The 11,876-nt window shown below is 44.0% G+C and overlaps 1 protein-coding gene across 1 annotated transcript in view; it reads right to left on the bottom strand.

Moving 5' to 3' along the window:
• Positions 1 to 11,876, bottom strand: part of KCNH8 (potassium voltage-gated channel subfamily H member 8) — a gene marked incomplete at its 5' end in the record, with an annotated part of 214,368 nt that overhangs the window by 27,907 nt on the left and 174,585 nt on the right. The window contains one exon of the mRNA XM_019508703.1: positions 757 to 795. Within this exon, the coding sequence (XP_019364248.1) occupies positions 757 to 795 (39 nt within the window). The remainder of the gene's footprint in view (positions 1 to 756; positions 796 to 11,876) is intronic.

Here is an 11,876-nt window from a genome sequence, read left to right as displayed (position 1 = left end):
CCCTGCTCCAGAAGTTACTTTTTTTAAAAAACCAATGATTTACTAATACAGGGATGGCAAAACTCCCTTGAAGCTTAGGTTGGATCCAGGCTGTGGGGTCTACCTCCAGGTTGGAGCCAGCCTGGGGAGTGGCTGTCATGGCAACCGCAGCAGCAGTGGGTCTAAAGGTAGTGAAGGGTCTGGGGGTGGCAGCAGTGTTAAGTTGGGAGGTAGTGAGGGATGGAGGTCTGCTGGCAGTGGGAGGTGTCCAGTGGTGGGAGGGGTCCAGCAATGGCAGTGGATCTAGAAGAAGGGGCCTGGGGACATTGGCAGCAAACTAAGCTCACCACCAATAGCCATGGCCATCAGTGTCAAAGGGCCCTGAATGCTGTAGCAGGTCATGATCCCCAACTGCCAGTGGCCCAATCAGGAAGGCTCCATGGGCTGTATGTTTGACATCACTGCTCTAATGTAAAGTGTACAAGAAGTTTAGAGAAGAAGTCTTATTCTAATGGGGTAGGCACTGCTTTGGGATAGGGGAATCTTGGGTTTTGATTTTTGCTGCCAGACTGCTTATGCTGTTTATGTTTATATTTGTCATAAAATGGGTATTTACATTCCTAAATGCAGGATCCTATAAGGGTTCATTCAAAACTAACTGAAGCTGATAGGATTTTTTCAACTAACTGGCTTTAAAGAGCTTTGGATCAGATCCTAGGCCACTAAAAATAGGTTTCAAAGTAAAGCTCATCTTATTTAAAATTCAGTCAATCATACCTGAGATAGTGTAGTCTTGTTTGATAACTTTGATATCACCTGAAAGAATAATAATAAAAAAAGCAAGTATGTGAATGTGAACAATTTTGGCTTCCAAAGGTGATTTTCTTACACCTAAACCTATATAAGTATGCTAGTACAGGAAGGAAAACTCTTAATAAAACAACCATTTATTTCACCAGACACTGTCAGGATCAAATTACTTCTTGACCAGAAAATTTCTCTCATATAAAAAATATCATTTTACTCCAATACCAAGCAAGATTCAGATTAACAAAACCTATCAGGAACCATGACTTACATTTAGCGAAAGTTCCTTGAACCCTATGTATTTTGAATGGTGCATTTCAAGCACTTTTCTATAAAACTGTTTCTTCAGAAAACTGCTAACCAGCTTAGCTATTAAAACCCTTAGGGTGTTATCTGTCTCTCTAACAAAGAGGAAGAAGCCTTGACCTCCAAAACTTGCTGCTTCTAGGGCTTTCCTAAACGCTCCCTTTTCATATTGCATCTTCATCCTTGAAGCAGACATGACATAAATGGGCTCCCTGTGGCATACGTAATATATACTTGTTTGAAATGGGTGGAAAAAACTGGATGAATATGAATGAATTTTGATACTCAGTTGGAGGAACCTAGGATTTGATGGTGTTGCAAGTAGATAAAGAGGTTCACCTACATAGATCTAATTGTTAGCTTGATATATGAGTTAGGTAGGAATCTGGAAAAGCTACAAGTAGGTCAACATTTTTTTAAATGAGTGTTTTATTGAGGGTGAAATTTTCAAAGGTACAAATAGGAAATAAGTAACCAGCCCATTAACTAGTGTCTATGGGTGTCACATGCCTCAGGACCATATGTGCTTTTGCAAATATTCATCTTTGACTTGAAAATAAGTGTCCCAATTTTTAAAAGTACTGAATGTGCAACAGATCCCAAGAAATAAAATATGCTAGATATTCAATACTTTTGAATACTGTGCAGCAAATTTGGACACCTAAATATACATGGTGGATAGACTTTTGAAAGCATAAAATCCAAATTTGCAAAAGGTACTTAGGAACCTGGTACGATTAATTAAGTGCTTCAGTGAGGTAGATGCCTAACTCCCATTGATTTTCATCTTTGTAAATCTACTGACTTAGGCTCCTGAGCCACATTTTCAAAAGACTTCAACATTTCACTCCCAAGACTCAAGTTCTCAAAAGGATTTAGATGCCTAACACATGCTTATTTCAAATTTATAGCAGGAGTTTGATGTTTTCCTTTTAATGCTTTATAACTTTATATATAAACTTTGAAATTTGGTATATGCTTTATTGACATCTACTTCAATCAAAGCAGAAATTTTATTTCACATCTACCTAGGCATATATGGACTTACTTAAATTTAGCAATAAGTCTCAATGCTAGTAAGCAGAGCAACCATGATCACTAAGTTGTGCAAATAAAGCAAAGACTAAAGCCCTGTTTTTCTTGTTTTAGTGAAAACCTTAGTCAACCCTAATGAGGTAAGTGATCTTCTCTGATGTTAAAACCTCTCACTTCTCACTGTAATCATGGTCAGCTGATACAACTTATTAACCTTCACAATTGTGCTCAAGATCAGTGGTTCTCAACCTATTTTGTACCAGGATCTATTTGTAAACATAGATGGCGAGTCCTGACTCTCAATCGACTGGCCCCGCCGGTGCCCCTCACTCCTGACGCACAGCACCCTGCCCTTGCCAGTGCCCCTCACTCCTGACCCACAACCCCTGGTCCTTGTCAGTTCCTCTCACTCTCAAGCCCTTGGTGCTGCTGGTGCCCCTACTCTGAACCTCAAGTCTCCCGCCCCCCATGCCATGCTGGTGCCCTTCGCTCCCAACCTGCAGCCCTCTGCCCCACCCAGCCCTGCCAGAGGGGGCTCCCAGCTGCCTCCCCATCCTACTCAGGCTGGAGCATGGTGGCTGCAGCTGCTCCAGCTCATGCAGGTGGCAGCAGAGTGAGTCCAAACCCAGCACAGGCTGGAGGGAAGAGGAAGGGAGGCTTGTGGCACCCCCCTGCCCTGGGCTGCAGCTCCCGCACCACTCCAGGCAGCCTGGTCATGGCCCCACCTGCCCCACCAAGCAAAGTCTCTCAGCAGCCCTGCCCCTGAAAGTACAGGCACTAGCTCCAGTGCTGCCAGCCCAGCTATGCAGATCCCCACTGCCCACAAAGGACCCCTCATGCCTCCTTCCCTCACTGGAGGGGCAGGTGCCTTTCCCCCTGCCCCTCTGCCCTGATGCAGCCTTGATGCCCAGCCACCTTCTCCCAGGGCAGGCAGGCACCCGCCCCCTCCTCATTTACCCATCTCCTCCACACCTACCCACACACACACACAGTTCCTAAGCCCTGGATCTCCAATCCCCAACCAACAACATTTACGTGCATTCAGCTGCTGGGGCTGCTATCGTGACCCTGCCTGGCTGCATGTTGGCCACGTGTGTGAGCACACACAGATACACGTGCACCCGCTGCCTCCAATCGCCCCAGGAAGCTCCTCGCAGGCTGGAATGCTGTCAGCCTGTAAGGGGAAACCCATGCTTTCCTGCGTTTTCCTGGGACTTGCTTGCAACCCTTTCAAATATTCTTGCAACCCACTTCTGGGTCGTGACCCATGGGTTAAGAAACACTGTCCTAGATGAAACAAAAAACTGGGAGGGCTTAGAAACACTTGGGAGAACAGCATTAGAATTCAAAAGGGTTGTGATTGGAGAACTGGACAATAGACAACAGAATGAAATTCAGCAGAGACAAATGTAGGGTACTATATTTTTCATCCTTTGAGGGCAAATATGACTGCATCCAGTGGGGGAGAGGTGGGGAAAGAAAAGAGAAAACAAATGGGAAAGAAACAGGGAGGGAGAAAAGAAAAAGGAGAAAAGAAGTAAAAAGGAGAAAAGAGAGAGAGGAAAGAGAAAAGGGGGTGGGGAGGCAGAGGCTAAGTCGTGTGGGTACATAGGTGCCTTATAAGCCCAATATTTGCCTTGAACAATCTGCTGCAGCAGGGGCAAGAAAGCGATGAGGACTAGGTACGAGATGTTTTCATTTTCCTGGCCATGTGTTTCTTCATTGCTTCTGCTGTGTTGCTGTTCATAGGCCAGTACTCCATTTTGGATTGATGATCTCCAGGATGGACGATCATGAGTGATTTACTCCCATGACTCTAGGTTGATGCCAAAACTCTTCAGGGACACCTCTAGGGTGTCCTTGTACCACTTCTTTGGTGTGCTGCGGGAGCATACTCCATTTAACAGTTCGCTGTACAAGATTTTCTTTGGCAGGCGAGTGTTGGGCATTCTTGAAAGGCGGCTGGCCCATCTTAGCTATGCCAGTTTTAGTAGAGTATGAATAGTGGGGAGAGCTGAATAGTAGGAAAGTAAAACCACATCCACAAATACAGAATGAGAGATTGGCTAAGCAGTAACATTGCAATGTTACCACTGTTGAGGGTGGACGGGGGCTGGGCCAGAATTTGATGCAGCCATCAAACAAGCAAATGCAATTTTGGGTTGTATTAGCAGGGGTATTGTATGGAAGACAAAGCACTGGCGAGGCTTCAGTTGGAGTACTGTGGGCAGGTCTGGGCTTTGCATTTTAGGAAGGATGTAGATAAACCGGGAGGATTAAAAGGTGAGTGACAATGATAAAGGGATTAGAATTCAAACAATAAAGGAAAGGTTGAGAGAACTAGGAAAATTTAGTCTGGCACAAAAAAGCTGAGGGGAGAATATGATAGGCATTGTAAAATATTTGAAAGCTGCAATAGAGGGAGAACAAATGCAAGCTCAGAACTTTCTCCTCCGTTGACCTTTTCCTTGAATATAAAAGGCGAGTCACAGTTGTTGTCTTGAAAATAAAGAAATACAAATTGCTGTATGGTTGCCTTTCTGTATATGGTTTTCCACAATCCTGCTGGATTCTCATGTTTTCATTTGAATTGCATCTAGACCGCTGTTGCCACTGTATCAGGCCCCTCTGCTTTGCCAGCATAAGCACAGCTAGATTGTCCTCCTCCATTCTTAATATCACCTGTTATGTGCGCTGGCTTTGGTGTAGTTAGGGGTAAGCAGCAGAAGCAGCAGCCTGGTGCCTCAGGGCTTTGCCAGCAGAAAGGTGAAGGAGATGTAATACAGACATGGGGACCATGGGTTTTATAGGGGCACAGACTGGAAGGGAAGGTAGAAGAGAAAGAAAGTAACAGAGACTATTTTAATAGGGAAGAAGCTGAGGGAGATGGGTATCCTTGAGATTTCTGTTCCCCCTTCCCTCTTCCCATTATTTCTCCTCATTCTGGCCCCACAACCTTGTTGTCTCTCAAATCTCTCTAAGTAAACTGACAGTTTCAGCCAGGTCATGTTGCTTCTTTGAAATAGTAACATGCCCAGAAAAATCCATCTCACTGAAATATTCCATGGTAAATGATATTGCAACCGCTTACCTCTGGCACATCATTCATAGTTAATACATGCAAATATTGTGTTTTCCCCTCATAAAGTTGGAGCCTGACCTCATTTAACTCTATAAAAAGCCCTCATGGTAGAAAGAACTATTCAGTTAATAAATAGACCTTAGAATGGGTGTAGTTCTGTGAAAGAGGCATTCTCAGCCTGTTCTGTTGGCTCCAATGGCTCTCTCTCTTCTCTAAAAAAAAATGTTCTCAGAGTATAAAACAAGCATGTGCAAGGGCTTGAGCATAAACAGGTAAGAGCAGTGAATATAAGGACAGTTTCACCACATAACTATGGTTTCACCTTCCTGCATCTGACTGCATACACTTTAGTATCAGAGGAATAAATTATAGGTGGACCCAAGGAACTGTCCTAGTTTCTGATCAACTAAAACTTTTCACTAGGACAATACAGGCTGAGTAAAGTATACTTCCGTAAAATGTCTTACCATGAAATGAAAAAAGAGACACACTCATACAATCATATAACAGTAGGACTGGAAGGGACTTCGAGATAAACCTCCTGTCAGAGGCAGGATCATCCCTATCTAGACTAATTTATACAAATCCATTGTCAAATCTATTAGTAAAACTACATGGTAAATCCTGACACAGCCACAACAAACTAATATGACACAAGTAAGGCAGGGGGACAATGGTGGCCAATTTCCCACTGCTGGGAGGGTTGTTAAAATATACCTGAGGGATCCGTGGGAGAGCCTCCTACAGAGGAGAGCTCCACTACCATGCATCCCACTACAGGGGACAGCAAAAATTCCCAGTCTGTACCAATCTGACCATGGGGTAAAATTCCTTCCAGACCCCCGAATATGGTGATCAGTCTTACCCTGAACAGAGTGGCAAGACCCTCTAGCCCCCACCTGCTTCCTCGCCCATGTGGCAACCAGGAAACCCTATCAGAGTGGGAAATTCCCATAGTCAAGCATAGGCATAGCTACTCTGAGGTCATCCGTGAGCTGGTGTAGCCTCTTTTGACCACCTCCAATGATGGAAATTCAACAACTTCCCTAGGCAGTTTATTCCATTACCTCAGTCTTCTAACAGTGAAAAAGTTTTTCCCGATACCCAGTCAAAACCTACATCACTTCAACTGCAAGGTATTGGTCTACATTCTGCTCGCTGCAGTTGGAGAGAAAAGGTGCTTTCCCTCTTCGTTATGACAACCCTTCAGGTATTTGAAGACTGCTATTATGTCCCCTCTTAAGTACCTTTTCCAAAAGCTAAATATGGCTGTTTCCTTCATCCTCTTCTCACATGATGTGCTTTCCAAACTCTTTATTATTTTTTGACCAGGTCCCCTCCAGCATAGGATGAGGACACAGCTACCGCTGCAGAGCTCTCGTGGCCCCAAGTGCATCAGGACTGGCCCTGGTGCTCCTTGCCAACCCCTGGGCTAGCACCCAGGGAAGTCTGGAGCTCCCTCTGGTTGCTGCAGGGGGGCAGAGCAGGTTGGGAAGAGCCCTGTGTTGGGCTGCTCCCATTGGGAGCAAATCTGCTCCCAACAGGGTGCACATGTAGACATGCTCCCAGCAAAGGCTTCCTCCACAGTATTTTACCGTGCATTAAGCTTAAAGTGCATTAATAGCACATGTAAATACACCTGCCTTTATTTAAAGAGGACACTATGTTGGGCCTTTTCCAGTTCTCTGGTACCCAGTGAAGTTCATCAGGCCCTGATAACTTGAATTCATTCAGATCCATCAAAAGCACTATGCCTGGTTTTTTGCTTTGTTTTGTTTTTGTTATCTTATCCCTCAGTATGTCCCCTTCCTAATCCAAATAATCCTTATTCGGTGTCTGGTTACAGCTTAATTTTTCTGTGAAGACAGTCAAAGGAACTGTTGAGCTGCTTTACTTCTTTCTGCCTTCCTTACTTCTTCTGTTAAGAGTTCTTCATGGCTATTTAACAGTGGATCCACAGCTTCTTTGGTCTTTCTTTTCTGGCCAACATACTTGTAGAATCTCTTCTTGTTGTCTTTAAATTCCCTCACCAGGTGCAGCTCATTTCTTTTTACCTTTGCCTTCCTGATTTTGTCTGTGGACATTTTTGTTAGTTCCTGGTAAGCTTCCTTGGTGACCTGTTCATATTTCCATTGCTTGTATGCTTTCTAGGGCTGTCAGTTAATCACTGTTAACAAGCATGATTAATGCAAGCAGCAATTAATGTGTTTATTGAGAATGTGGTTTTAGAGCCTGCCCCTGGGTTGCACTGCCCAACTGCCATCCCCAGGCCAGGATTCCTGCACAGCCACCTCCCGCTGGCCCCAGCCCACACTGCATCTCATGCCTGGCCCCAGCCCAGCACTGCTGGAGCCTGAGCCTTGCCCAGCACTGCTGCTGAACTGGGCAGAGCTGCTGCTTTCCTCCGCACATCTCCCAGGCTCACACCAGGACCTGGAGAGTTCAGTAGCTCTGTGTGGGTCGTGGTGGGAGCCTGGGCAGCACGGGAAGAAGAGAAGCGGCTCCGGCTGCCTCAGGCTTCAGGGGCGCTGGACTGGGCGCACGGTGCAGCACAGGCTGGGGGCAGTGGGAGGTGGCTCCGCAGGAATCCCTCCCCCACCTGCTGGTAGCAGCTGCCTACACAGGGATACAGGGCTACCATCATGGCCGCTCCCCTGGGTCCTGGAATGGGGATGCATGGAGACCTGAGAGCTTAGAGGTGGCTTGTGCCAGAGCTTCCAGGTGATCCTGACCTGCCCTGAGCTGTGGGGCCCAAGGGTGTTAGGTAGCCCCCACTGTGGTGGCTCTATGTGGGTCCTGGTGGGACACAGGCTCTGGGCAGCTGCAGCAGGAAGATGGGGGGTGGGGGAACACCTACCCACCCCCAACCAGGGCTCTAAGCAGCCAGGCTGGCAATGCTGGGGGTTTGGGGAAGGCAACACTGGGCCGTAGTAGGGCTCCCTGTCATCCTTGGGTCCAGGGCAGGTCAGGACAACCTGGGACCATCTGGGCAAGTAAGCAGGGAAGTTTGGGGCTGGGCTGGGACCAGGATGAGAGCAGCTGCCCCAGCCTGGGCTGCCCATAGTCACCGCTGCTAGGGTGAGGGTGGGGTGAGCCCACCATTGGTGGGCCCATGCTCAGGTGGGGGAGGGGTGAGTGCCTGAGGCCCAGGGAGCTCCACGAAGACCCCACTCAGATTGGGCATCCTGCCAGAACATGAGGTGGTCTGCCCAGGCCCCAACCCCCCACACATACACCCACAGCCCCCCACATCGTGACAAATTCACCCCACACGCATCCCGCATCCACCTTCCAACCATACAAAGTTCTTGAATAGTTTTGCATAATTTTGAGTTTTTCAATGCATAATTTTGAGTTTTTAAGTGTGTGATTAAAATTGTGATTAATTGAGACTCATTTTTTGGTTGTACAACTAATCATGATAAATTTGTTTAACCATTTGACAGCCTTAATGCTTTCCTTTTCAATTAGAGGCATCCTAGAAGCAACTTGTACAGCCACACTGGTCTCTTGACATTCTTGCACTTCCATCATGTCAGGACAGTTTCTTGTTGGGAGTCCAATAATGAGCCTTTTAGAAGCTTCCAGCCTTGATGTGTTTCTTTATTTTTCTGTTTGTTTTCCCATAATACCATGACCGTTAACTCCTTGAATAAGTTGAAATCCAACTTTTTGAAATCTAGCAACTTAGTTTGGCTGATCTCATGCTTTCCCTGTCTCAGGATCATGACTTTTATCATATTGTGATTGCTCCCTCCAAAGTTTTCCATCACTTTTACATCCTCCACCAAGTCTTCCCTATTGGTCAGGACAAGAACCAAGATAAACGATCTTGGATCACTAGTCAAATAACTGAAAATACTTTATACCTTGTGCAAAAGATAAGAGGAACTACATAAGTGGGATAATTGCATTTTGAAGATAAAGTTGTCTGATGTTCCCCAAATATTTTCTAATACAGAGCCATCCAACTGGTGGCCCACGGGTCTCACAGAGCTTACAGGTGATTAACTCATGGCTTCAGGTGCCCCCCTGGGCGCCACTCCCCACGTCATTCCTATTGCTGCTGCTGTGTCTGGGATCTCTGGGAGTTGGTTAGTGCAGACCAGGGAGCTCAGAGGTCTCCATAGTCTGCTTAATGGAGAAAGCCCATGAAGCTTGTGGTGCAGGGAACTGCAGCCTCTGGACACTGAGAAGCTGGATGGTTCTGGTTTAACCTATTAAATCTATACATTTCAAAATAGCCATGATATTTTCTTTTATTGTTCATAATTCAAAAAATTGCACTTCCACATCAAAAAATTCTGCTTGTTCAGTAACAAAAAGTTATCCAGCTGACTAGTGATATGGAGGTAATTCTTCTAGCACTGGTGTTATAAAATGATAAACCCTAGTCTTATAGATATCTGGAAGAACATCTAGGAGTGTTTCTAGTGGAAGACAGAGATAAATCCTTATTGGTATTTTGGAAAAAAATGAGATTTAGAGGTAGAGACATTATCTAGATTTGGGAAATAGTAGGATAAATAGTATGGTATATCATTTTCTATTTGCTGGGTCTAAGAGTGTGACACTGGGTAGATCACAATGACTTCTGGCTTTTGGAGATTCCTATCTCTCCTATGTGGGTTTGTGCTTGAACTTTTGGAACAAAATATGAATATTAAACTCATAGAATTTGTTCTAAGACTGAGTCCTAAAATATATTGTTAATGTTTTGCATTTTAGGGAACAAAAGGCTGTTTTAGGAAAGAATTTTGAGTCATAAACTAGAATAGTAAATATGGTTGGTACTTAGATCTGAATAAAAGTGTTTATGAACATGAGCAATACATAAAAATTTAGATCAAATGCCATATGTTCTATTCCTCAGATATTATGTGGTAATGGAAAATAAGAGCATATAACAAAGGATTACCATATTGCTGAAAAAGCTTATTGCCTCACACATGTTCATCTCTTAGTTTTCCTTAATCAGGAAGTTTTTCAATGAAACATAATAAATCCCTGAACTTACAACCCATTGACAGAAAAGCATGCTGGAGAATCTCTCAGGCTAGGTATAATTGTAACAGTAACTACACACAATAATTTAAAATTATTTTTCCATTAGAGATTTTTCTTCTCCCAAAGTGTTCTGCATTTTGATTTTTTGGTTCATTAGCTCTCTCACTCACTCTTGCAGCCTTCCTCTTTCCTCTTTCCACTGCTTATAGATGAATGGAAAACAAATACATTCCCTGGAAGCAGATGCCTTTAGCATGATCTGAGTGAATAATCTGTAATGAGTTTTATCTTTTGGGAGCTAAATGTCCACAAACAGCATGTAATTTTCTCCCATTAATTCATTATTCTAAATTATTTGTGAAATATCTTTTACAAATAATCCTCACTTTGTAGGACTCGGGTAAGTTTTTGCAGTGACAGAGGAACTTGTTAGTTTTGGACATAAAATGTCACAAGGATTCTTTCCCCTAACTGGAGGAATGTGATACTTAAATTCCAATTTCTGATGCCAGAACAATGGTGCTTATATAAATTGTGAGCATTTACAGGAAACCCCCACTTAGCGCTCTTAATTGGTTCCAAAAAAAATAACCGTTAAGAAAAATGAGTGTTAAGTGAAACCAAAAGTATTTGACAACCCAAGATGAGGACCACAAATGTTTTTAATGACCCAAGATGGTGACCGTAAGCATTATAATGAAACTGATTGAGCATTAAGTGAAATCAGGTATCAATTTCAAATGAGCGTTGTAGCAAAATAGGAAGTGAAACAGTGTTAAGCGGGGGTTGCCTGTATTCATCTTTAGTCTAAACCAACAATGCTCAACCAGGGTACCACGGCATGCTGGGGTGCTGCAAGATCCTTTAAAGGGTGCTGTGGGTGCCACACAAAGTTAGCATTTAGTTCTGTAAACACGTACACATAATTCACAAAATAAACCCAGAGACTTAAACAGGAATCTGTGGTGTGAGAAACCTTCTGACTTGTTATGACTTTTCTGAGTTCCTTGCAGTAGAATACAAAATAGTTCTATTATTTTTCCATAGTCAAAAATGAATGAAAGCTAAGTGCTGGCATTTTCTGAGGCAGGCCTCGAGCCTAACAAGGGATTCCTTGAGTCTAAAAAGTTGCAAAACTGCTGGTCACCTATGGCATGAATGCCACAAGTGGCAAGGACAGCCTCTGCATGTGGCGCACAGTAGATTAAAGAGGGAACAAGCAGCACAGCAGCAGGTAGGCTAGGAAGCAGAAAGCAAAACAGGAGATCAGGCAGGGAGCACAGGTAGAAGGGAACAGAAGGCACAGCAGCATATTGAGTGGAAGAGAATCAGAGTGGCACCCAGGAAGGATGTGAGGTTAATTTTTCACATATCTGCAAAAAAAGGCTAGACCACACTGGTAGACTCTCATGGTTTATTCCTAAACACAGAACTATAATACTTCTGGTTAAAACAGATAAACAAACCCCAAAATATCAGCCACTCAGGAACTGTAATTATGGAAGTGGTATAGGCCTGTTGATTTTAATTTGCTTTTATAAAAAAAAAGGAGAAAAAACTGTGCTTGAACCTAAAGATTCCAGTCTGCTTTGTAGTCATGAACCAATACTAATAAATGCACAATATTTACGTAGCAAATTCTGCAAAAAAAAAAAAAAAA

The sequence above is a fragment of the Gavialis gangeticus genome, unplaced genomic scaffold, assembly GCF_001723915.1.
Source record: "Gavialis gangeticus isolate Ggan-Ray unplaced genomic scaffold, GavGan_comp1, whole genome shotgun sequence".
Taxonomy (NCBI): Eukaryota; Metazoa; Chordata; order Crocodylia; family Gavialidae; genus Gavialis; species Gavialis gangeticus.
This window is presented reverse-complemented; position numbering and strand designations above follow the sequence as displayed.